General features: G+C 44.2%; 2 protein-coding genes across 8 annotated transcripts in view; one reads left to right on the top strand and one right to left on the bottom strand.

Moving 5' to 3' along the window:
• CCNJ (cyclin J) overlaps positions 1 to 13,967 on the top strand; it is a 40,677-nt gene extending 26,710 nt beyond the window's left edge. For all 4 annotated transcript variants that reach the window (XM_033943766.1, XM_033943770.1, XM_033943769.1 and 1 more), the window contains 2 exons: positions 65 to 224; positions 10,662 to 13,967. In XM_033943766.1, the coding sequence (XP_033799657.1) occupies positions 65 to 224; positions 10,662 to 11,073 (572 nt within the window). In that variant the 3' untranslated portion in view covers positions 11,074 to 13,967. The remainder of the gene's footprint in view (positions 1 to 64; positions 225 to 10,661) is intronic.
• A 3,608-nt stretch (positions 13,968 to 17,575) lies between these two features.
• CC2D2B (coiled-coil and C2 domain containing 2B) overlaps positions 17,576 to 27,407 on the bottom strand; it is a 212,163-nt gene continuing 202,331 nt past the window's right edge. For 3 of the 4 annotated variants that reach the window (XM_033943396.1, XM_033943398.1, XM_033943397.1), the window contains one exon: positions 17,576 to 17,829. In XM_033943396.1, coding sequence (XP_033799287.1) covers positions 17,781 to 17,829 — 49 coding nt within the window. In that variant the 3' untranslated portion in view covers positions 17,576 to 17,780. Of the gene's footprint in view, positions 17,830 to 22,628; positions 22,798 to 27,407 lie in introns of all 4 variants that reach the window. The other variant, XM_033943399.1, reaches the window with a different exon arrangement.

Below are 27,407 nucleotides of genomic sequence, written 5' to 3'. Positions count from 1 at the left end.
TCAACTTTGGGATGGGCCTTTTAAATTCTACTTAAAGCTTTATTGTTAATTTTTTTTTCCACAGATCATATCTTTTTAAATTATGCCCCATCTTTAGTGGCAGCTGCATGTATAGCTGCTTCTAGGATTATCCTTCGACTCTCCCCAGCGTGGCCAACTAGACTGCATCGCCTTACTGCATACTCTTGGGATTTTGTTGTACCTTGTATAGAACGACTGTTAATGTAAGTAGCGTGTTTTTATTTTCTTATTTCATTGTAAAGTAGCATGCATTTTAATGCCCACAAAAAGGCATTACATACAGAAAAAGTGAAGAATAAAACAAAAAACCTAGTACAAGTTATCCCAGGACAAGCAGGCATGATATTCTCACATGTGGGTGACGTCATCTACGGAGCCCCGATGCGGAAGCATTTTCAAGCAAACTTGATTGAAGATTTAAGTTTGCTCTGCTGCTCCACGCATGCATGCCTTCCTGCTCCACTAGGGGGCGCATCCCCTCGTGGTCTCCAGTTCAAAATTTTCCGCTGAGCCTAGAAGTCGTGTTTCTTCAGGCTCTGCCCCAACTGCCTTCTAGCACCGTGATTTTTTCTTATTTTCTCGATTAAATCGCTGTGCGTGAATTTTTCTTGTTTCAACTTGTTCCTGCTTCGTTTTTGACCGACCCGGAGGCTTCCGGGTCCCCATGGCCGCGTGGCTACTCGAGCCGCGGCCAGTTTCAATTCTATGTCCTGGCCTTTGACCGGCTTTAAAAAGTGCATCCGGTGCGAGCGGCTTCTTTCCATCACAGACCCGCATCGCCGGTGCATCCTCTGCATGGGGGCCACTCATCCCACCGACTCCTGCCCCCAGTGTGCTACTTTCCAGAACCGGGCCCTCCGCCGAAGAAAAGCCCGCATGGCGGATCTCTTCGCCGCTGACCAACCCTCTACCTCGGCCTCGAGGTCAGCCCCGGCCCTGAATACCTCGGCATCGCCTTGAGACTCGAATCCGAAGTCCTCGGGACAGCAGAAAGCCTCGGCTCTGGGTAAGTCCCCTCTTCCCTCTTCAGGTTCCGTAACAGCGAAGAAGCCAGCCTCGGGGACGCCGGCGACGCATGGCGGAAGTCCCATGCTCACAGCCCCGGTGAAGCCCTCCAAGCCTTCGGGCCGTGCCTCCACCACACGGGAATACTCTGATACGAGGTCGCCCCCGGTGGAGCGCACCGAGGCAGTGGACATGCCCTCGATGCTGTCCGTGCCCGTTTTCCAGGACCTACTCCGAGCGATGATCTCATCGGAGCTGTCCGCTGCAATGGCCCATCTACAACCGGCCTCGACCCCGCATGTGCCAGACCAGCCTGAGCCTCGCGTCGAGCCACCTTGGGGAAAAGCGCGCAAGCTCCGCCGCATTCTATCCTCCTCGGACTCCTCGCCGAGACACCCGAGGCACTCTCCCTCCACAGACCGCCGCGGGGCAAAACGTTGTGCTAAAACGACAGAAACCTCGAACCGCCGTACCTCCAAGAAGGCCCGGGGTTCCCCCACTCTACGAGGCCGTTCACCTACACCTCGTACAGGACCGCTGAGGGTGACGGAGCTATCACTCTCCAACCCGCGCATCCTCCGAACTCCCCCCTCGGACCGGGGCTCCGATCCGAGGTTTCAGGCTTTCACCGAGGGAGTCCGGGTCAAGGTCACCGATTCGACATCGATAGGTACCCCGAACCCCGGCATCGTCTCCGAGGGGCTCCTCGAGACGTCGGAGATCCACGACCCCGGAACACTTTCACAGTGCTTCCCCGGCCTCAGAGCGTGAATCGGAGCAGGAGCCTCGATACTCGAGGGAAGCCTCCCCATCCTTCTCCACCCAACGGAGGTCTCGTTCACCGACCCCGCACGGGGCCTCGGGAACATCCCGCCCATCCTTCTCTCGCTTTGTCCAGGACATGGGCCACGCTTTGGACTTGGACCTCCAGTCCGACTCCAGATACTCTAAGGAGTACCTAGCGGAGCTGGATATGCCATCACTACCCAGAGAGTCCCTCCGCTTACCGCCTAACCCGGTACTCCAACAGGCTTTCTTCAGGAACCTGGAGACCCCCTATATGGTCACAGCAGTACCCTCCAAAATGGAGGCTAAGTACCGTACAGTACCCTTCCAGGGATTCGAACAACCACAGCTCTCCCACCAGTCGCTGTTAGTAGAATCCTCCTTGAAAAAGGCTCACCCCTCCAGGGTCTCAGCGGCGGTCCCCCCAGGCCGAGAAGGCCGAACCCTAGACAAGTTCGGCAGGAGACTATATCAAAATGCGATGATGGCCTCTAGGGTGCAAAGCTACACTTTCACCTTCACATCCTACCTCAAACACCTCATTGGACTACTGAGAGCCTTTGAGACTGACTTACCGGACTCCCGCCAAGGAGCATTTAGCCTGCTTTCAGAGTCCCTCTCCAACCTACGCCTCCATCTATTCCACGCGGCCTACGATGGTTTCGAACTCTCCTCCAGAGAGGCAGCCTTTGCTATCGCCATGCGCCGACTAGCTTGGCTACGCCTGGTCGACATGGACCCCAACTTACAGGACCGGTTGGCTAACCTCCCCTGCGTGGGTAAAGAACTGTTCGATGACACGATCGAGGCGGCTACAAAACGCCTCTCCGAACACGAACGCTCGTTTGCCTCCCTCGTGCGGCAAAAGCCTAAACCGCCCGCGTCCAGGCCGTTCAGGGCCCCTCCGCGCCGCTACCCACAAAAATCCACTCCTGCCTTCTCGCGGCCTCCGCCCAGGCGTCCGCAAGCCCACCATCGGGCTCTGCCCAAGTTCCAACCGCCTGCGACTACCAAACCATCCCCGTCCTTTTGACGGGATACGCGGAAGGGGGCAGGCCCCCTCCGCCATAGTCCCAGGCCTCCTTCCCTTCGGGGGTCGCCTCAAAGTCTTTTACCCTCGCTGGGAACAAGTCACGTCGGACGCATGGGTCCTTGGCGTGATCTCATCAGGATACTCTCTCAACTTTCGGGCCATTCCTCCAGACAACCCCCCAAGGAATTGCCCTTCCAACCGGACGCAGCTACCCCTACTCCTCTCCGAAGCTCGAGATCTGCTTCACCTGAGAGCAGTGGAGGAGGTTCCCCCCAGCCAACGGGGGAAGGGCTTCTACTCCCGTTACTTCCTGGTACCGAAAAAAACGGGAGACCTTCGCCCAATACTAGACTTGAGACGCCTCAACAAATTTCTGGTACGGGAAAAATTCCGGATGCTTTCCCTATCGACCCTCTACCCCCTGATCAACGAGGGCGACTGGCTCTGCTCCCTCGATCTGAAGGAGGTGTACACACATGTTCCAGTGCACCCCGCTCACCGCAAGTTCTTGCGTTTTCAAGTGAGAGGCCTGCACCTGCAATACCGAGTCCTCCCCTTCGGCCTAGCATCGTCACCTCGGGTCTTCACCAAGTGCCTCGTGGTGGTCGCAGCTACCTTACGCTCCCAAGGTCTTCAGGTATTCCCCTACCTGGACGACTGGTTGATCAAAGCCCCGTCCAGGGAAGGGGTTATCTCAGCGACCCAACAGACTATTATCTACCTACAGAGTCTGGGGTTCGAGATAAACTTCCCAAAATCCCAACTACGCCCCTCGCAGTCCCTACAATTCATCGGGGCCATGCTGGACACAGTTCGCCTCCGCTCCTTCCTCCCCCCTCCGCGTCTAGAGGCGTTAGTAAGTCTGAGCCGAAGGATCTCACTGCTGACCTCGGTATCAGCTCGACAAATGATGACTCTCCTGGGCCACATGGCCTCCACCGTCCATGTCACACCCTTCGCCCGTCTCCATCTGAGAATCCCTCAATGGACCCTGGCCTCTCAATGGTGTCAAGACCGTGACCCGATCAATCGTCCCGTGACAGTGACTCCTTCCTTGCAACGATCGCTCTGCTGGTGGGCCGACTCTTCAAATCTTTCCAAAGGTTTGCTCTTCCTCGCCCCTCCTCACAGCAAGGTACTCACCACGGACTCGTCGGAGTACGCTTGGGGAGCCCACCTGGATGGCCTCCGCACTCAGGGGATGTGGTCAGCAGAAGACCGCCGCTGCCACATCAACGTGCTAGAGCTCCGGGCCATCTATCTTGCAGCTGTAGCTTTTCAACATCTGCTTCACGACCGGGTGGTCCTCATCCGAACCGACAACCAGGTAGCAATGTACTACGTAAACAAACAAGGGAGGCCAGGATCTTGGTCCCTCTGTCGGGAAGCCATGCGCCTCTGGAAATGGGCAATCTCCAACAACACCTTCCTTCGAGCGGTGTACATACAAGGAGAACAAAACTGTCTGGCGGACAGACTCAGCCGCCTCCTCCAGCCACACGAGTGGTCACTGCACTCTCAGACCCTACGACAGGTGTTCTATAAGTGGAGGACGCCTCAAATAGACCTGTTCGCATCCCCCACAATCACAAACTGCTCCTCTTTTGCTCCCGGATACACTCCCCGGACCGACTCGAGGCCGACGCCTTCCTCCTCGACTGGGAGGGAAGGTTTCTGTACGCGTTTCCGCCGTTTCCTCTGATCCTGCGGACGCTGGTCCACCTGAAAACGGTGAAAGCCACCCTGATCCTGATTGCTCCTCACTGGCCACGCCAGCCTTGGTTTTCCCTTCTACTTCAACTCAGTGTCAGAGATCCACTGCCTCTGCCTCGGTTTCCCTCTCTACTATCACAGAGTCAGGGTTCGCTGTTACATCCCAATCTTCAATCTCTTCATCTGAATGCTTAGTTTCTTTCCCCCTGACTTCTCTCCCCATGTCTCAATCAGTCAAGGAGATATTGGAGGCCTTTAGAAAGACCTCGACGAGAACCTGCTATTCTCAAAAGTGGACCAGATTCTCAGTCTGGTGCTCCTCTCACAGCCAGGACCCGGTGTCGGTCCCCGTCCCTCTGGTCCTTGACTATTTACTTCAATTATCTCACTCCGGCCTAAAGACCAACTCCATTCGAGTACATCTCAGTGCAATTGCGGCCTTTCATCAGCCCCTGGAAGGAAAAGCCCTCTCGCTCCACCCCTTAGTCTCTCGCTTCATGAAGGGTCTTCTGAATGTCCACCCTCCTCTCAAACCCCCTCCGGTGGTTTGGGACCTTAACGTGGTTCTGGCTCAACTAATGAAACCTCCATTTGAGCCCCTAGACAAATGCCACCCTAAATTCCTCACGTGGAAGGTGATTTTCCTGCTTGCACTCACTTCCGCCCGGCGAGTTAGTGAGCTACAGGCTCTGGTAGCGGACCCACCCTTCACTGTTTTCCACCATGACAAGGTGGTACTCCGCACACATCCAAAGTTCTTGCCTAAAGTAGTGTCTGATTTTCACCTCAATCAGTCCATCGTCTTGCCCGTGTTTTTTCCCAAGTCCCACTCTCACCCCGGAGAGGTGGCGCTTCACACTCTTGACTGTAAGAGAGCGTTGGCCTTTTACCTCCAACGCACTCAACCACACCGGAAAGTCCCACAATTGTTTTTGTCCTTCGACCCAAACCGGTTAGGCCACCCAGTTTCCAAGCGCACCTTGTCCAACTGGTTGGCCGATTGCATCACCTTTTGCTACGCTCAGGCTGGTCTCGCGCTGCATGGTCGAGTAACGGGTCATAAGGTCCGAGCGATGGCAGCCTCCATAGCGTTCCTCAGGTCCACACCTATTGAGGAAATCTGCAAGGCTGCCACGTGGTCTTCGGTTCATACTTTCACCTCCCACTACTGTCTGGACTCACTGTCCAGAAGCGATGGCCGGTTCGGCCAATCGGTATTGCGAAATCTATTTGCTTAAATTGCCAACTTCCCTCCATCCCTTTTCAGTTAGCTTGGAGGTCACCCACATGTGAGAATATCATGCCTGCTTGTCCTGGGATAAAGCACAGTTACTTACCGTAACAGGTATTATCCAGGGACAGTAGGCATATATTCTCACAACCCGCCCACCTCCCCGAGGTTGGCTTCTTTTGCTAGTTAAGTGAACTGGAGACCACGAGGGGATGCGCCCCCTAGTGGAGCAGGAAGGCACGCATGCGTGGAGCAGCAGAGCAAACTTAAATCTTCAATCAAGTTTGCTTGAAAATGCTTCCGCATCGGGGCTCCGTAGATGACGTCACCCACATGTGAGAATATATGCCTGCTGTCCCTGGATAACACCTGTTAACGGTAAGTAACTGTGCTTTTTCTCACAAAGGTCTTCTGTGGAGGGGTTGTCTCTTTATGTGTTTAATGTACATCTAGCAGCACTATAGAAATAATTACACTTCCCCCTCCGTATTCGCAAATTCCGTATCTATGGATTCACTTATTCGTGATTTTAAACCAAAAAATGCATTTTCATTTTTCTGGCTGTTTTAAGCCCTGTAAGCTCCCCCCCCCCCCCCCCCTTAAACCTTACCTGGTGGTTTAGCGGGTTTTCGGGGCAGGAGCAATCTTCCCATGATCATAAGCAAAAATCATCATTTTTTAAACTTTTGTTTGAGCTTGTTAAAATTGTTTTGGTTGTGGGGAAGATGGAGCTCTTCACTCATCATTGAAAAACTACGCAAATACTCCTGGGAGGTGTTACCTCATGCTCCCTACAGTCCAGACATAAGTCCACCAGACTTCAACCTTTTTCCAAAGTTGAAACAACCTACGCGTGGACATCGTTTTGCATCTCTGGAAGAGCTTTCTTCCGCCAGTACCCAAACCATTCGGCAACTGAACAAAAACAGTGTCTTGGATGGAATAATGAAGCTTCCCAGATGTTGGGATTCGGTCATTGCAAAGCAGGGAGACTATATTGAAGGATTGTAAAGAAATACTTGAAAAAAAATGAACCGTGTATATTAAAAAAAAAAAAAAAAAAATAATGTGCATTATTTATGAAATGACCCTCGTAGTTTAAAATAGGCCTGAAAGTCCACCAAGGTTTCAACCTGCATTTAATGTTAAAATATGTTGGAGATGTAGACAGACACCGGAATAATGAGAGAAACTTTGAATTGAAAATTTGTGGCTTTCTAATAATTGTAAATTTTTATTAGCATGAAAAATTAAGTGATCAAAGAACTGTATAGTGAGGAAATATTAACAATTTCAAAAACAAATTGTGCTTCACAATCATTTCAAATGCTGCTTATCATGCAACTAGCCCAGTGTCCCTCAAACTGTGTGATGCTAGAATTTTACTTTATTTTTAAAAATTCCCTTCGTTAGAATAGAAGACATTTACGTTGTGTATGCAAGAGTCTGACAATTCCAGATTAGATTAGTCTATGAAGTGTCAATGGCCTCTCAGGTAGAGTACTCAACTGGTTGAAAGGTTTTCTGTCAAACAGAGTAAATACAGGGAATGTGGCAGAAGTACTCACAGAACCCCTGTTAAATACAGTGGTCCACGAGGATTTTCTCCAATATCTTGATGAGCTTTTCTGGAAGATAACTCATCCAGCTAAAAATCAGTTTCTAAACCTATGCAGATAACATCACCTTGCTTATTACCATTCTCCTTAACAACTACAGTGCATGATGTAAGGAAGTTCTTAACCCAGAGAGTGGTGGAAATCTGGAATGCTCTTCCAGAGGCTTTTGTAGGGGAAAGCACCCTTTAGGGATTCAAGAAAAGTTTGATAAGTTCCTGCTGGAACAGAACATACGCAGGTAAGGCTAGACTCGAATAGGGTACTGGTCTTTGACCTAAGGGCCGCCACATGAGCAGACTGCTGGGCACGATGGACCACTGGACTGACCCAGCAGCGGCAAATCTTATGTTCTTATGAGTGCCTATGTGTGTAAGGATACAACCGCCCAGACATGCATCATTTTTTGACCTGATTGTTCCTTGGAAACTAACGGCAAGTAATTTTATTTTTATTTTTTATGCAGTAGTTATTCTAACTAAAGCAACAAAGCAATCAAAGCTTTGTTGCCGTTTGGATCTTCTTATCTTTATGAACTTGGATTTTCAGCTCTGACAGAAATTAAATTTGAAAAAAAGAGAACTGCAGATTGTGGATGTTTGCTTATCGAGCTGTGTTTTGAGTTAACTTGCACTCAAAAACATGCACATCCATCACATTAGCAATTCTATCTACTTTAGTTTCACCGTTGTTACAATTACCCATATATAGCTTAAAGAATTTTAAATAAATAACTCTCAAATTTAATTTTTTGTTGGCTTTGCAATTTTATAATTTCAATTATTATGTGCTGTGAAAAACATTTGCTCCATTTAGGGCCTCTTCTACTAAATCACACTAGTGGTTTTAGTGTCAGGAGCCGCGCTGAATGACCTGCGCTGCTCCCGACGCTCATAAGAATTCTATGAGCGTCGGGAGCAGCGCGGGCCATTCAGCGTGGCTCCCCGCACTAAAACTGCTAGCGCGGTTTAGTAGAAGAGGGGGTTAGTGTTCCATAGCTAAAAATGTTTGCGAGACAGAGCTAGCCTGAGTACAGTGCCTTGAATTCATCATGAATAGCTGAATTGCCTTCCTGTTGATATTGTCATTGGAGCTTCAAAGACCATATATTCCTCTGAAACTCGCACAGTATCTTTTTTAATGGGCCAATGAAAGAATCGAGCAGGGCTTTGTGGATATTAACTTAGAATCATAAGATTATTTTGACTATATTAACTTGTAAACCAAAGCTCATTGATATCTACAGTAATATGTTGTACAGTTAGGATTTGGGCCATAAGCTACTATTAAAATTGGAGATATGCAACTGGGAACCTTTGAACTTGCAATGAATCACCAACATCTAAGTGTCCATTTTAATGGGCCATTTACAAGAGTTTGTGAAAGCAGTGGATGTTGTAACCCGAGTTAGCATAGCAAGCCCAACAAGCTTAGCTGCACCATGCAATTTTACACCTCTAGCTTATTTGCATTTTACACTATAGGATGCAAAGATGCTCGTGACAAGGGTGCTATCTCCTTCATCCTGCGCAGCGGGAAGCAGCGGCGCTCTGGCCCCACCCCTTTTCTCTTTACTACGTCTCTCGCACATGCGGCCGTGTGTGGAGTCTAGCCCTTAAGGAAGTTGCGGGGGCGAACAGGAGGCTTTTGAAGGCTTTTAAAGGGAAACTGTCATGCCAGCAAACTTGCTAGGGACTTGCCTGGCACTTGCTCTCTCCCTCTATGTGTTATCTTCCTTCTATCATTGACAGTTTCAGTTTGGTTAACAGTTTAGAAAACAAATAGCATGGCAGCTCCCATGGGTTTATTGTTCTATTCAGCTTTAGTGAATTAATTAAAATTGTTGAAATAAATTCTGATGTTCTTTTAAGTTTTATTTGTTGTGCAGAAGGTGTGCGGAAGAAGGGGTAGTCTTATATGGCGAGTATATAACAAACTCTATATTTTAACTGTAAAAGTTGGGGGGTCGTCTTATACGCCCAGTCGTCTTATACGCCGGCAAATACGGTAATTATACCTTTGCTTCCAATTGGCTGCAAATCCTATGTGCATGTCATGAGTCATGACTGCTGGTACAGTTAGGACTTGAATCAAAATACAGGTTAGGAGTAATAGGAGTCGAAGTAGCCATTAAATTCCTATTATATAACATTTTTCGCCTACTTTGCTGGCTCATGAAAGGGAAGTAAACTGATGTTACATTCCAAACTTTGCACATGAAGTTAGTGACAGGGGTTGTGTTAATCCGCAAATTTTCACTTCTCTTAGAGAATTTGTTGGATTGTAGTGGCTGGGCAATGTTGCCATTTAACGTTACACAGAACACACTCTGAGAGTAACATACATTCGACAGCCTCTAGGTCTCAAACCAATAGAGATACAGCTGAAAAATTTTGCATATTTTTATTTGATAGGGAACATTCACACAAAATTTTATTCAATTTGGAAGAGGTTGAGTGGGGATGATTTTCAATATTGGACCACTTGACATGGAATGACCCCATTCTGTTTTATTTTTTCTGTGTCCCTATCGATCCATGGTATTACGACACCTTGAGTATGGTATGCAGTTTGGTTGCCTTATCCCAAAACAAAGATATAGCAGAAGTAGAAAAGATTCAGAGAAGGGTGATGAAAATGCTAAAGAGGTTAGGGCTCTTCAGTTTGGAGAAGAAGGCAAAGGGGCAGATATTATTGATGCCTAACATCTCGAAGAGAGTGAGTAGGAAATAGTTGTTTACGCGTTCAAACTGTACTAAATTTAGAGGATACACTCTGAAGTTAACAGCGCTTTTAAAACTAATTAGAGTAAATGTTTTGGTTTCATTCAATCCAAAATTAATGTGTGGAATTTGCTGGAGATGTGGTGAAAGCAGTTTAGATGGGTTTAAAATAATTTTAGACAAATTCTGGGGGGAATAAACAATTAGCCAGGTTGACTTGGGAAGCTAGTGTGTTGTCCCTAGGTTTATGGAGCTGTCCTTTGGGATCTTGCTGAGTGCTTGTGACCTGGGCTGGTGTCATACCAAAAAAGTCCTTATCCTGTTTCCATTTGTGGTGGTAATTCTTAAACTCAGCTCCATGAGTAGAGACACGACATGGTGGTGGCTTTCCCTCTTGAATCATTTAACTTACTGGGGCTGCTTAAAACGCACAGGATAAAGTGTGCTGTTGAAACTAAAGAAGATATTTGTTAAGCTGAATTGAAATAACTTTTACTTTTTTTTTTAACATTTATTTTGTATGCTATTTTTAGTGCACATGATAATGATGTGAAAGAAGCAAGCAAGCAAAAGGGACAGGTTGGACATCCATCTATACAGTGTGTACTTCAGACTCCATCTCAAGCTCAAGAAGCTCATGTTCAACAGCATGTGCCACAGTATCTCCATACACCTCATCAAACTCAACTACCGTTTCATCACCCAACCTCTCAACAGCAAGGTTGTCCACCGATGGTTTCAACAGGTCATACGTCATCTTTTCCATTGCAGACTTGTTCTGCTGGCTTGCAAGCCAGTGTTCACACACGAGCACAGATACAGACTGGGACTAGTATGTCACTGGCTCTTCCAGTAGAAATGAAACCATGTATTGGTGTCTCATACAATAGGAGTTATCAGGTAAATGGACATTATTCCTGCATTACTCCTTGCTTTGAGAGGTGATGCATGCATATCCAATCTGAGTCACTTTGTCAAACCTTTTTATAGTATTTTGTGAGTGCTACATTCTAAAACAAAAAAAGAAAACATTTTTTTTCAGAAAAAAAATTGCTACAGGCATAGAACAGTATTTCAAGCCCTTTAATAAAAACACAACACTCTTAATGCATTTACAGGGAAAACATAATATTGTAGTACTGGCAACAACTTGAAGCACTTCAGTACATGTGCACTGTTTGTTTTGTTTGATTTTTGCTTTTTGTTTAAGCCTAGGTTTTCAGAAATGGCATATTTCTCTGGACTTGTTCTGTTATGACTTTTAGAAGAAGAAAGCAAAGTATTAATCCTTGCAGATGCAATATATATGTTACTGTAATACTCATGGCAAAAGCATTTTCATTTTCTGCAGTATAGACAACCTGGATGAGTATTCTCACTGTCCAAGTATGCATACTGTACCTCAGGAAAGGGGAACCTTGTGTATAAAGCATCACTAGAATGCTATTAAATACAGATATCGCTCACAAGAGTCTGAAGTTAACTAAGAGAAACTTTGGCAGGGTTAACCATAATTATTTGGGTAACATTTTTTTAACATACCTCATAAAATTGTAATAAATTGTTGCTCCAAATATGAGATGCTTTACCTTAACTCAGGAAATACTGTTATAGTAATTTTCTGTGCTGCTGGTGTATATTTTAGTAACTGCGAATATAGTTTTGTTTAGGGTGGTTGCCACGTAGAGTACCAAAGGCATTTCGTGAGAAAGCTATTACAAACTATTTTCTGCCACATGATACTGTTCAGAATTGACAGAAGCGATATTGATTTTTAGTTTTAAGGAAGCTTAACTCCAGAATTTAAAAATGATGGTCATTTCTTCCATTCAGATGATAATTAAAGCAAACTAGATAGCTACAGTTACTTGTCAAATATACAAACTACTGTTTGTAGATGGCATAAGGTGGATTAAAACTGTGGTTAATTTTGGGGGTATGGTTTTTTTGGGTTTTTTTAGTTTAAAAAAAGGTACATGTTTCCTAAAACAAATCTTGTTTTGCTGTTGCATGCGAAAGTCTACCAGTCAGAGGGCTGTCCCCTGTATCCATGAACACCAATAAGGATATTTAGTTGCAGCGTTTTGTACCCAATCCTATATAAGTTCATTTTTGGAGTGGCAATTGTTGGAACCTAGAATGTGATATATTCCCTGGGCACTTAGACCTATGCTTTGTCTTATTTCCTGCTTCTTTCACATTCTATTTGCTAAACTCAATTCATATTCAGCCTTGTTTTGGTTTTGGCAGAAAATACCCGTGCATCTTTCATTTTTTTGGCTGAAACTTAGGGCTATGTCCCATACCTCCTCTGGTGTCTAATTTTATAATTACTGATGGATAACTGGGGTAGGAGCAATCCCCAGTCATTCCTGCCCATGCCAACTTCAGTGTCAAAATGGCTGCCATGATCTCTAGTTGCAGTTTTACAGGGCTTCTGTTGGAGGTCGTGGCAGACATTTTAGCTGCAGGATGTAAAGGTAGGCTGGGAGGGGGAAAGGCTACAGGTGGGTAGTGCCTGCAGGTGGGTAGTGGGGTTGGGAAGAGTACTTTTCCTGTTCAGGGAGGAAGGTCATAGTGCCAATTAGGAATCATAGTGGTCAGTTACAGTTTTGGCCAAAACTCAGATATGAATTTCAGTCATATATTTGGTTGTGGTGACTCTCTAATAATAGGCATGTGCAAGCAGTTAATGCAGCACTTTAACAGCTAATATAGATGGAGGTGGAGAATGGTAAGGGGCTATGTTTTACAGTTAATGTGCAGAAAGATATCGCACATTAAGAATATTTTTACTGACTTTACTATCTGCCACATACTCATAGGAATAGAATCAGCAGAGAGTATGCACTAACACATTAGCTTAAACTAACCATTAGTAAAAGGGGGTCTTAAATGTTGATATGGCGGATATTGCGATTCAGTTAGCTACACGTTATTGGCTATTAATGTGCATTAAAGCATTTTTTTCTGAGTTAACTGAATGCCAAAATGTTGAATATCCAAATAGTTAATGGGGAGCTCTTGCTGTTACCATGTGTTAATTTGGTCATTAACCAATGGTAACTACAAAATCTTACCACACTTTAGTAAATAGGTCCCCAAGTGTCTTAATATCTTGGAATCTATCAAACATTTGTGATGGAGTAAATATTTTTAATGGAAATGCGGTTGGGAGGAAAAGCTCCCGCTAAGTTCACCTTGCAGAAGGGGAACATTAATATTGATGCAGTATTTAACATGACGAGTGCTTGGTAAAAGATAACATTAGCTGCAATGCTTTTTTTTTTTTTTTTTTTAATATTATTATTCCTTTTGGTTGTGTGCTCTGATGGAGAACATGGAGCAGACATACTTTAGAAAACATTGAATTCTTTACCTTTTAGATACTTTTATCAAGAATATTTTTTGGGTGATAAAGTCACACAATATCTTTTTGGGCATATGAACAGAGTATTTCCCGGTTTGTTTTAAAATGCAAAAAAAACATTTTGATGTGTATGTGTGTGGTAGTGATTTTTGTTTAGCTGCCAGAAATTTACACTAAAAGAATGAATTTGAAACTTTATTCAGTTTGTTTTTTTAACAGACCAAAAAATCTTAATCCATTATCTTGATCACAAGCCTTGCCTTGATTTGGCCAAGAGCTTAATGGATCACAACCGTAGATTTGTAGTAAGACCCCCTGGAACTTGGATAAATTGCAGTCTCATAATATTGGGGATTTCACTGCTTTTTCTTCCAAGAATCAAGATTCTTCTGCTTGGAGAAAGGAAGTAACTAGACTGTGGCATGGTTTTGTGATGGAGAATTTAATATTTTTTAGGTCTGTTTTTCTAGGAGAAGAAGAAAAAGAATGCTAAAGCTATGTCTCAAGCCTTCCATATCTACCTACCTCAATAACACTATGAATGTAAGGTCTTATGATAGACCAGGGCTTGAAAAAGTAACATTGACAATTTTCAATGTGTAAAATACTTTATAATGGTTAACTTTGATTGTAATTCATGACTGCTACAATCCTTGTGGCATAAATTTTGTGAAGTATTATTAACCATATCATGTCGGTTCTTTCATTACAACAATTAGCTAATTAACACTGGAAACTTGGGAGGGGGGCATAGTGTCACAGTAAAGAGAAGTAACCAGTTAATGTCAAAATACGACAGTCTTTTCAATTGAATTTTACCCAGCTATTGCATTTTAAAGCATTGGACTTCAATTTAAAAAAGTACACTACTTTTTATTATTTATTATGCAGCATTAAAGGTTTTTTTTTTCTTTGCTAACAGTATATATTCAGTAAAGAGTTTGCAGTGTGACTTGATTTCAAATGTTATTTAAAATAAAGGACCTTCTGAAGTCCATTGTTCATTTTGTACAGTCCTTTGGTTTATACTGAATCAACATATTTGTGGATTTTATATGATAAACTTAGAACAAGAGCTTAATCACAAAATTCCACAATAAAGGAATATGAATGGATATTATACATTTTTGTTATTTTGTAATAAAACCTGTTGTGTGAATTTTTAAAACACTGTTGCTGTAGTTAGTTTGGTTATTATACCTTTTCATTTTAAAGGGCCAGTAACAAAGATAACATAGTAGATAAATGGTCGAGAGGTTGTGGTTGGGAGAAAAGGTTCCCACTAAGTTCACCTTGCAGAAGGAACACTTGGGGCTCCTTTTACTAAGCCACGTTGGGGCTTTAATGCGCAAAATAGAACATGCTACATTGTCGCGCGTGCTAGACCTTAACGCCAGCATTGAGCTGGCGTTAGTTCTAGAAGCATAGCGCACAGTAATTTCCTGCGTGCGCTAAAAACGCTAGCGCACCTTAGTAAAAGGAGCCCTTGGAGTATTGTGTTCCAATGTTGGAGACCATATCTGGCTAAGGACATAAGAAGAATTGAAGCGGTCGAGAGAAAGGTAGCGAAAATGTCAGGAGGTTTGTGCCAAAATATGTATGAGAAGAGACGAAGTTCTGAATATGTAAACTGTAGGGGATGGGGGAGATATGATGCAGACTTTTAAATACTGAAAGATATTAACATAGAACCAAATCTTTTCCAGAGAAGGGAAAATGGTAAAATTAGGGGGCATAAATTGAGCTTGCGGGGTGGTAGACAAGAGTAATGTTAGGAAATCATTTTTTTTACGGAGAGGGTAGTTGATGCCTGGATTGCCCTCCTGAGGGAGGTGGTGGAAAGGAAAACGGTGACTGTGTTCAAAAAAGTGTGGGATGAACACAGAAGCTCTCTAATCAGAAAATAATGGGTATAAAAGTTGAAGAACTAAGGTTAGTATTGGACAGACTTGCACAGTCTGACCCATATATAGCTATTCAGTTTAGGATAGGCTGGGGAGTGCTTCGACATGAACTTCAGTAATTTGGGATGGTTTAGATTAGGCTAAAGTGAGCTTCAATTGCAACTCCAATAGTTGGAACCAAAGCACAGTATCGAGCAGACCTACGGTTTCTGGCCCAGAAATATCAAAGAAAAAAGACAAATCTTGAATTAATAATGCATGTACCAGTTGGATAGACTGGATTGACCATTCAGGTCTTTCTTTACCTGTTGTCATTTACTATGTACCATGAAATTGCTTATCCCCTCTTCTTCTAGAAGATCTTAGCCTACAAGTTCAACTTTTGTTTTCCCGCAAACTCATTGATTAAATCAGAGTGCAAATTTAAAATTGGGTGTCTTCTGCTACCTATTGCCTATCTTTCATTGACCAGGATCCCATTTCAGTGTTTTCTCTCGAGCCAGGTATAAATGCCAGTGAGTTTAGTAGTAAGATGTGGTTTTGTGATAGCATTATATTATTCCGACAAAGATTACATTTATTCAATTTAAATGGCAAAAGAGTTAATGTTTTGGAGAGAGAAAATGCTTTGACTCTTATTCTGAACCTGTTCTAACTAATGGCATTTGTAATGATATTTAAAAAGACAACATTCTCTGTTCGAGGAACTGGTTTTAGGATGTTACCAGGGCAGTGCCACTTAGATGTATGAGTATGTCTTCTCAATTATGCCTTCTCTTAGACCATTTTGCTCTTTCTAGTCTCCTCGGCCATCCTTCTATTTTAGTAGATGTCCTGGTGCTCCCCGAGGGTTAGACCTGTCAAGCTGGCCTTGCTCTTTTGGGTCATTCTGTGTCTAGTAGTCTAGAGCTCCCAGTCCCCATCTCACCATCATAGATTTTCATGAAACTTTGAATGCTGAATCTTACATGACCCAAACGAACTCTGGTAATGTTTAAGATCTGCCAGTGGAATATTTGTGGAGATATAGCTCTTTGTTTGATACCATACCACGACCATGTACACTTGTACAGTATCCTTACACAATGTTGGCAACTTTTGAGTCTAAATATTTCCTTGACCCATTGAAGTAAAACCAATGAAACTTGGCAGTCTTGTACAACATTTTACAATCTATTCAATGGAACTAATGCAGATTTTCAGTTTTTGAAACTGAGGTAAGTAAAAAGCCTCAAAGGGGGTTGAAAAAATGGAGCATGCTCAAAAAATTCAAAGTTTAGCCTTCTGTGGCTCCTGTAATGAAAATATTCACATCAAAGTCTATTTTGTGACATGAATTTGCTCTCAAATACACAATTTCAACTTATTAGCTAATATCGTTACTTTATAATTTCAATGTAAAATTTGTGCTTTTCAAAAAATGTCAAAAATCGGGTAGTTTTAACCAGCATTTATTAAAAAAAAAAAAGAATATGCTGGAAACATTTTTAAATTAACTATTAGACATGTTGCAGACCCCTTGAATCTCAATGCATCAGTCTACAGTGCCCGCCTATATGGGAACAGGAAGTACTGCAGAGGAAAAGATGTTAGACTCAAAAGGATGAAGGGTGGGAGAGAGGGAAGAAAAGAGAGATAATGGATTTGAGGAGGGAGGGGAATTAGAGATGTTGGACTGGGGGATAGAGGGAAAGGGGGAGAGGAGGAAGAATGGAGATACGACTAATTAAAGCAAAGCTGCCACTAGAGATCAGAGCAGCCATTTTGTTGAGGCAGCTGCTAGGAGCATATGTAGGTCTGGGGGGCTATCATGCTATAGAATTGGGGGAGATCAAAAGTGTAGGGATTTTCTTGCAGGAGTGAGAGGAGGCAGCCTCTATGGGGAGGCTATCTGGGTACTAGCCCTTATGGACCCTCAACAGTAAACAAATTGAATCTACACTGCAGCACAGTTCTGTAGATCCCTCTACTTGCAAAATAATTATGTAATTGATCTTTGAATGGAAACCAGCCTTTCACATGTGAGTTATGACATATACAGGACTATAACAGATACTCAAAATATGCAAAGAACTACTACTAAAATGGTTCTAAAAGAATACTGTTTAACAAGAATTTTTACAATATTTATTCTTCATTTTCCATCTTAGTACAGGAATTGTAGTGTATAGCATACTTATACAACCTGAGCTTAACACTTACTGCACTCTTGCAATAAATTTTCAATAGCTCTGATTTTCAATGATAGCGGACCAAAGAAGCAATGTAGATCCAAACAGATAAGATATTGTTTGGGTATGGATGAATGTACACAGTAAGAGCAAATTCTGTGTTTGGGATTTCTGTAGTATGAATGCCAGTACGATAGACTGCATCAGTTATTGTCTGTAGATCTGTGTATGGCAACTGTAAGGGGAATCCTGCAACCTAGAAAAGAAGAATATTAAACTGTATTTGTAAGTAGTTTGAGTACAATACTAATACAAGTGGTTGAACTGGAAACAGTTTGAAATATGATCAGTAATTCTACATTTTTCTAAGCGTAATATGTATTTTTTTGTATACTTTTTAAGAGCATAAGAATAGCCTTACTAGGTCAGACCAATGGTCCATCAAGCCCAGTAACCCGTTCTCACGGTGGCCAATCCAGGTCACTACTACCTGGCCAAAACCCAAAGAGTAGCAATATTCCATGCTACCCCCATGGCTTTCTCAATAACAGACTATGGACTTTTCTCCAGGAAATTGTCCAAATCTTTCTTAAAACCAGCTACGCTATCCGCTCTTACCACAACCTTGGGCAATGCGTTCCAGAGCTTAACTATTCTCTGAGTAAAAAAATATTTCCTCCTAATTGATTTTAAAAGTATTTCTCTGCAACTTCAAGTGTCACCTTGTCTTTGTAATTTTTGACGGAGTGAAAAATTGATCCACTTGTACCTGTTCTACTCCATTCAGGATTTTGTAGACTTCAATCATATCTCCCCTCAGCCGTTTCTTTTCCAAGCTGAAGAGCCCTAACCTTTTTAGTCTTTCCTCATACGAGAGCAGGCAGTAGATTTCCAGCTAGAATGCGCTAATCTGGTGCATGTGATAAAACTGCTAGCGCGACTTTGTAAAAGGAATCTTAAGATTTAACATTACTGATTATGTGATGCCATATGCCTTTCCCTACTTGCAAGTTTAAATTAACAATGCATGAGCACAAGAGTTGCATCAGAAGTGGGAGATTGGAGGAACCTTTGGTTCAACACTGGCTCAACAATAACAATGATGAATCAGACCTTTAGTATTGTGTAAATCATATCCCTGTCTCAGTATAGAACATCAATCGCAAAGATCATTTACATAAGGATTTACAATCTAAGCCAGAGGAACCTAACGGCATCAGTTTGAAGATAGAATGGCTCCATTTTTATTAGCAGAATGATTCCAGTTTTTAAAGTTTGAACGTCAGCAGGAAATGACATCATAGGGTTGCTATATGACTCCAGAAAAAGGAGGATGGATTGAGACATCCGAGTTTTATTTCCATTGCTTTCAATATATTTCATTAATATAAGATGATTGTAATAGAAATTCAAGTGATTTTGTAAGTTTGTAAGTTTAAATATTATTTCTGATTACACTTGATGTAAGATGTAAAAATGAATAAAGAATTAAAAAAATAAATAAATGGAAGTAAAACCCGGATGTCTCAATTTGTCCTCCTTTTTCTGGAGCCATATGGTAACCCTAATCATACTTGAAAATTATGTTCCATTGAATCTGTAAGATTTTGAGTCCACAGCCATTTTTGAGAGCTGATGAACATGGAGCAAAGGCAGTGTCATTTTGTGTATGTTTTGTAATCTTTACACTTTATTTTGAATAAATTTAGAAGTGAGCTCATGCTGTTTATTTTTTACACTCAATGGATCTTATTCCTAATGTAGCTATCAGCAAAATACTGGTCAGTGTTGGTGGGACCATTTCATTTTTAATCATTGTTTTGGTGTCCAAGTTATCAGATAAGTACAATGTTTATCACAACAACTGATCTTCAAAGCAATAAGTCTTTGCCTTTGTGAATGTCTGTTATTTTGCCAACAAAGTTGTTGTCTCTGGAAATTTGAGAAAGTGTTGCTTTTACAGCTTTCAGTTGAGATCAACAATGATGTTTGGACTAATGTGATTGTGAAAATTAATGGTTCTTCATATAGCATTTTTCACATACTCCAGTATTTGGTAGGATTTAAGTGTCCCCACTATTTGATAGAGCAGTCTAAGGTCTGATTGGCCAATCAGGCCTTAGATTAAGTGGGGATGGGCGGACCCGCTATGCCTAAGGCCTGATTAGTCCAGGCTTCTAGAGCCTGGGCCAATCAGGCCTTAGGCTTTGGCGGGATGGGGCGGGAAGGGGCGGGCCCACCTCATTTCGATGAGGCAGGCCTGCCGGCTGGATGGGCAAGAACCGTCTGGCCTTAAAAAAGGTTAGTTTGGTGGCGTGGAGGTTTGGGGGTTGTTAGCGCCGGGGGGGAGAGGGTGCATCTTCGGGCAGGAGGGATTGGGCACCCTCCTGCCAGCGATCGGTAGTGTCGGGGTGGGAGGGAGATCGGTAATGGGAGGGGGGGCGGTTGGTAGTGTCGGGGGGGGGTCGGTAGTGTCAGGGGGGCATCTTCTGGCAGCATTTTGCTGGCCTACATTTTAGCGCTTCTCCTCTACTAGGGAGATGCGTAGGGCCGCCTAGGTTCGCCTAAGGCCCTTAGGCGAGCTTAGATCTTGCGGGTCTCCCTAGGCTCCCGGAGGCGCCTTCAGGCCTGCCTGGGGAGCATTTTTTTTTTTTTTTTTAAACGTGCATCCCGATTGGCTGATTAGACAGCTGTAGGACGCCTACAGCTGCCTAAAATCGGGATGCACTTTTGAGAATCAGGCCCTCAGCGTCTGTCCCAGTATGACTATTCTTATGTTCTTATAGGTGGTGGTTGGGGCTCAAGTGCTAATGGCCAAATAAGCTTGGTGGGGCCATTGATTAAAAAATAAAACTGAAAAATTGGTCATTTTACTCTGGCAATAAAAATGGCATCATATCGTAGGAATGACCTACAGTGGGTATGCTGAAGCTACATTTTATCAAAATTTGGTAAAAGGCCGCCAATGAATCTACAAGGGGCAGGAGTCATTACTGCCCTGTCAATGCCATATTCACAATTGCAGCCGCTGATCTGAGAGCAGCACCATTTTTTAAGATGATCCTTGCAACAAAAGACATCAACTGACATGCTCTATTATGAATACAGGCACAGTCAGGCTAGGAGCAACTGGAGATCCCTTGTAGACCCATTGCTAGGATAAGCTTGGCTGAGGGAGGGACAATTTTACAAATTTTTATGGTATTCCAGGTTCTTTTAGAAGATAATATGAAAAATGATGGAGAAGATGCAGGGTAGGGTGGAGGGATTCTTTAAAATTTAACAAAACAAACATTAAAAATTTGACGCTAGGTTTTACCTAAACAGCACTATAGGTTTTTAGCTTGGGCCAGCAAGGTAAATGCTCCGATGCTCATAGGAATTCTATGAGCATTGGAGCATTTACCTCACTGGCCTGTGCTAAAAACCAATAGCGCCGTTTAGTAAAAGGAGCCCTAAATGAGGAAACAAAATCATACACAAATATAATGAAACAAAATTAAACTTCTTGCCAGACCTAACAAATTTAATGCAGAGAGATTATTCTGTATTTTTTCAGATATTCATATAGAAACTTTTATTTAATATATTTGTACATGGCCCCATGTCCAGTATTCTCCCTTTATGTCTAGCATTTTTATTTATTTATTCAATTTTCTATACCGTTCTCCCAAGGAAGCTCAGAATGATTTGCATTAATTTATTCAGGTATTCAAATATTTTTCCCCATCTATCCCAGCAGGCTCACAATCTATCTAATGTACCTGGGGCAATGGAGGGATTAAGTGACTTGCCCAGGGTCACAAGGAGCAGCGTGGATTTGAACCCACATCCTCAGGATGCTGAGGCTGTAGCTTTAACCACTGCGCCGCACTTCTCATTGTCCCTCTATGTCACTATTCTCCCCCTCCCCCATACCAGCAGGTCCAGCATGGTCTCTCTGTCTAGCATTGCACCTATCCCTCCCCCACTCATGTCCAGTTTTGCTCTTCTATGTCCCTCTTCCCCCCCATCAATATCCAACAAATCCCCTCCATATCCCTCTCCCTCTCCCCAGAAGGTTCACCAGTGTGTGTCTGTGTTTTTAACACTATGCTTCCTCCATACCTACTATCTCTTCTCTGTGCCCCTGTACCCTCCACTCTCTTTTCCCTTCATTTCCTACACAAGGCCCAACATCTCTTCCTCTCTCTCCTTTGCCATTCCCCTCACAGTCAGGAACATCTCTCTCCTTGGTTCTCTCTCTTTGGGTCTAGTGCCTCTTCCTTGTTATAATTCAGCTTCCTATCCTACTCCTGGAAGGTTAAGCATCTATTCTCTACTCCCTATTAAAGCAGGCTGCCTCTGACCGACTCTGGGACTTTCCCTCTACTGTGTCCTGCATACACAGAAAGAGAATGTTGCATTAGAGAAGCAGAGATTTTAAGTTACCCAGTATCAGGCTTGGGATTGGATGACAGTTCTGGATTTCTGGGTATTATGGGATTTGCAGCACTGATTACAATGGGTAGGTTCAAACACTACAAATCTCAAAGAGCTCTAGGTTGTAAGTTTAAAACCAGGACTGGCCAAAAAGTCTCTAATCTGGAACTGGGTAACTTGCTTTCTCTGTAGAAAGCAAGACGCAGCAGAGGGAAGACTAGCTCCCACCAGAAGTAGCTTGTCTTAATTGCTGCCACTGCTGGCAATCACTGTTAAGTTTGGAGGACCAGAAGGGGAGATGGGGGAGAGAAAAAGATGCTGGATCCAGGTGTGGTGGGAACCAGCACCTGGATGAGATTAAATGTACCAATGAGCAACTGTGTTGCTGAGCCCCCTTTATGAATCCTTTTGCCCATTGGTAAAAGCGGCACTAGCTGCACTGATGCTATGTGGGCCTGAACCAAAAGTGGATAGGCACTGGCTTAGGCACACCTGTAGCTACTCCTCTGCTAGCAGTCACTATAATTATAAAAGAGAGGCCAGTGCTTAATTTGTTGGCCCATTGCTTCATCAATCATTGCATACTAGGTTTCTGTACCAACAAGTTTTCAATAAGCATGAGTAGATACTAACCCTGTACGCTCTCAATAAATCTTTTAAATCCTTTTTGGAGAGAGTACTGCTATAATTAAGTTCTAGATTTGGAAGACTTTTTTTAAAAATGGCACTCCACTGCCTGTTCCAGCGAGTTGGGTGTTTGGCTCTCCATTCCATAATTTTATTTTTTAAGCTTTTTTCAATCCTGTATTAAGGTGAGAATAAAAATGTATTACTTAGCTATCTAACTGCACAGCAGTATTATAAATGTATTAAAGTACAAGGTAACTGTTAAAATAAGAAATACCACATTGGGCAATCTATAATCATTAACCTTCTCTTTTATTTTACCCCCCCCCCCCCCCCCATTTTTTAATTTTTTTACAAAATCACATGAGGTTTTTAGCAATGGCCAGCATGCTGAATTTTCTGCACTGCTCCGCCGCTCATAGGAACTCTAGGATCATTGGAACAGTGCAGAGCATTCAGTCCACCAGTCTGCGCTAAAAATAGAAATATGAAGAACTAATAATAATAGGAAAAACTGGTCATAATCCAAGTAAAAGTACATAGTAATGTAAAAAATTCACTTAGAGGATTGGCCCCATGACTTTAGACAAATGCATTAATAAAAGTAGTGCTGTGAAACAAAATCACGTAGGTAGCTGAGATAAAACAATAGTTAAAGATGATTAGTGGCCCAGAAAAGTTGCTTACCAGTATGTGGTGTTCTCCATTGACAGCAGGATTAACAGTTTTACATGTAAAAGAGGTGGAGGAGATTATCGCTTGGCATCATATTCAAAGAGTGGCTGGTAGAACAGCCCAGTAGGCATTACACCAAGCAATCATTAGCAGAGTCCCCTCTATTTGTGACAAAGCTAATGGTATGCTGAGTAAAGAGATATTTAAACTCTGCTTAGATATCCTTATGAATAGATTATACAGTAAATCATTAAAAAAAAAAAAATAAACAACACACTCCATGAGATAGTAGAAAGGGATGTGGGACTATTAATCCTGCTGTCCACCAAGAACACAAGTTACAAGTAAGTAACATTCCAGTGCAAAAAGCACATGAGTCCTGAACCTGTGGGTAGTGCATCTTCACCCGCGGGGTACAAGCAGGATGGGAATATTGAGATCTCGCAGAGACGGAGACAAATTCCTGGGAGCCTTTCCTTTGGGTAGTGATTATTCCATCTTTTGTAATTTCTTCTTCCAATTATACATGTTGGTATGTTGATACCATAGGATATGGAAATCGTTTGACAAAATTTGTGAAGAGGCATTTAGAAATTTTGATCTCACAACTATATAATCTATTACAATAATAGGCTTGAAATTGCTCAGCAATGCCTGTATCATCATTATGGAGTTGCCCCTGTGCATCTAAAATGCAAGACATTCTGAATTTTGTATTTTTTTCCATTTTAGATATGTTGTGAGAAGATGACCAGATCTATTATCTTCTATATAAAATGTAGGGGTCCTTTCACTAAGGGGTCTTTTTATCAAGCTGCAGTAGGGGTTTAACGCGCGTAATATCACGTGTTAAACTGCCTGCCGTGCTAGCCGCTAATGCCTGCATTGAGCAGGCGTTAGTTTTTTAGCCGGCCGCAGGAGTTAGCGCGTGATGAAATGTCCGACGCGCTAACCCTGCTAGCGCGGCTTGAAAAAAGGACCCCCGAGTTGCGGTAAAAGTGGCCTTCATGGGTCTTCCTTGATTGTTAAAGCCATTTTTACTGCAGACTAAAAATGGCTGATTTTCCCATTTTTTAAATTAATGGCCATTAGTGCATTAGGTGATAAGTGCTCATGCGTTAAGCCTACGATAATGTAGATGCACTAACTGATTAGCATGGAAGCTCCCACTCTCCACCCCTGACCCTCCCCCCTCCAAAAAAAAAAAAAAATATTTAACATGTACCGTATTTTCGCGGATATAACGCGCGCGTTATACGTGATTTTACGTACCGCGCATACCCCTCGCGCGTTATATGCCTGAGCGCGGTATACAAAAGTTTTTAAACATAGTTCCCACCCCGCCCGACGCCCGATTCACCCCCCCAACAGGACCGCTCGCACCCCCAGCCCGAACGACCGCTCGCACGCGCTCCCACCCGCACCCGCATCCACGATCGGAGCAAGAGGGAGCCCAAGCCCTCTTGCCCGGCCGACTCCCCGACGTCCGATACATCCCCCCCCCGGCAGGACCACTCGCACCCTCACCCCGAAGGACCGCCGACTCCCCAACAATATCGGGCCAGGAGGGAGCCCAAACCCTCCTGGCCACGGCGACCCCCTAACCCCACCCCGCACTACATTACGGGCAGGAGGGATCCCAGGCCCTCCTGCCCTCGACGCAAACCCCCCTCCCCCCCAGCCGACCCGCGACCCCCCTGGCCGACCCCCACGACCCCCCCACCCCCCTTCCCCGTACCTTTGGAAGTTGGCCGGACAGACGGGAGCCAAACCCGCCTGTCCGGCAGGCAGCCAACGAAGGAATGAGGCCGGATTGGCCCATCCGTCCTAAAGCTCCGCCTACTGGTGGGGCCTAAGGCGCGTGGGCCAATCAGAATAGGCCCTGGAGCCTTAGGTCCCACCTGGGGGCACGGCCTGAGACACATGGTCGGGTTTGGCCCATGTGCCTCAGGCCGCGCCCCCAGGTGGGACCTAAGGCTCCAGGGCCTATTCTGATTGGCCCACGCGCCTTAGGCCCCACCAGTAGGCGGAGCTTTAGGACGGATGGGCCAATCCGGCCTCATTCCTTCGTTGGCTGCCTGCCGGACAGGCGGGTTTGGCTCCCGTCTGTCCGGCCAACTTCCAAAGGTACGGGGAAGGGGGGTGGGGGGGTCGTGGGGGTCGGCCAGGGGGGGCGCGGGTCGGCTGGGGGGGAGGGGGGTTTGCGTCGAGGGCAGGAGGGCCTGGGATCCCTCCTGCCCGTAATGTAGTGCGGGGTGGGGTTAGGGGGTCGCCGTGGCCAGGAGGGTTTGGGCTCCCTCCTGGCCCAATATTGTCGGGGAGTCGGCGGTCCTTCGGGGTGGGGGTGCGAGTGGTCCTGCCGAGGGGGGAGAAGAATCGGACGTCGAGGGGGGGCATCAGGCTTTCAGGATGGGGACAGGACTTCAAGGGGGGACAGGCAGATCTTCAAGGGGGGACAGGCAGACCTTCAAGGGGGGACAGGCAGATCTTCAAGGGGGACAGGCAGATCTTCAAGGGGGACAGGCAGATCTTCAAGGGGGACAGGCAGACCTTCAAGGGGGGACAGGCAGACCTTCAAGGGGGACAGGCAGACCTTCAAGGGGGGACAGGCAGACCTTCAAGGGGGGACAGGACTTCAAGGGGGGACAGGCAGACCTTCAAGGGGGGACAGGACTTCAAGGGGGACAGGCAGATCTTCAAGGGGGACAGGCAGATCTTCAAGGGGGACAGGCAGACCTTCAAGGGGGGACAGGCAGACCTTCAAGGGGGACAGGCAGACCTTCAAGGGGGGACAGGACTTCAAGGGGGACAGGCAGACCGAAGGGAGTGAAAAAACTATAAAATAAACCCACTAGCGTGTCAATGTGTTGAGAGGAAGAGGTGGTCTGGGAAATTCTGCTGAGAAAACTCCGGGTCCATTTCCACCCCCCAGTTACCCTAGTCCACTCCACTCAACTGGTTCACATACTGAGTTGATCTTTGGGTGTTGTTCCTGGGATCTCTTTCAGTGGTTTGTCAGTATCTCCTTGTGGTTCAAGGAAGGAAACTTTGTTAACCTTAGCATTGACCTTCAGAATATATTTGTAACAGCGCTGCTTGTGTGGCATTACCGTAGGCTATGTAGTGATGGAAAGAAAAAAACAGACCTTTGCACATTTTTGCACTAGGTACGGTATATGGTATAGGTACCGTATATAGGTATAGGTATTCCTGCACAGCTAAGTCCTTGTGAAGTTACGGTACCTTGTTCTTTCTGTATTTGACATCTAGCAAGGTCTCTGTTTGGAAGGAATGATTTAAGTTATAGTAAAAGCAGATAGCGTTGCTGGTTTTAAAAAGGTTTGGACAAATTCCTGGAGGAAAAGTCCATAGTCTGTTATTAAGACATGGGGGAAGCGTCTGCTTGCCCTGGATCGGTAGCATGGAATGTTGTTATTCTTTGGGTTTTGACCAGGTATTTAGTAACCTGGATTGGCTACCATGAGAATGGGCTACAGGGCATGATGGACCATTGGACTGACCCAGTTAGGCTATTCTTATGTTCTCATCTGTAGGGGCCTTTGTTTTCACTTCTTACTTTAATGTATTTTTTTCTGGAAACTTATCAGTGTTTTTTATAATGGGAACAAAAATGGAAGAGAATTACCGTAATGTGTGTGGAATGGGGGGGGTTGTTTAACTACCATAATTTCTTCAGCTTAATACCGGTAATTCAATCCACCTCAACCAGACATAGGAGAACTCACGCACCATTCACACACCCTCCAACCAAACACGTGAAAAGAAAAAAACTGTTCATTCTTATAAACAACCTTATAACTTTTAATCTAGAGTTAGTGAGTATGAATTCAGGAACAAGAACAGAAACATGTTAATTCTTATAAACTATAACATTAACTGGTAGATCAAACGAAGTATGGAGGACAAAATAATCTAAATACAGTTACCATAATTACGGTAAAGTTGTAAATAAACAAAGTTTACAGGTTTATTCAGTCATCATCATCACAGTCATCTGAATCCTTGAATCCATCAAAATCCGAATTGTCATCATCGTCATTAAATAAACTGAGCACAGCCTGCAGACGATCCTCGTTTATTTCCGAAGTG

Source organism: Geotrypetes seraphini, chromosome 4, assembly GCF_902459505.1.
Source record: "Geotrypetes seraphini chromosome 4, aGeoSer1.1, whole genome shotgun sequence".
In the NCBI taxonomy this organism is placed as follows: domain Eukaryota; kingdom Metazoa; phylum Chordata; class Amphibia; order Gymnophiona; family Dermophiidae; genus Geotrypetes; species Geotrypetes seraphini.
The sequence above is the reverse complement of the archived record's forward strand: the minus strand, read 5'-3'. Positions and strand labels throughout refer to the sequence as shown.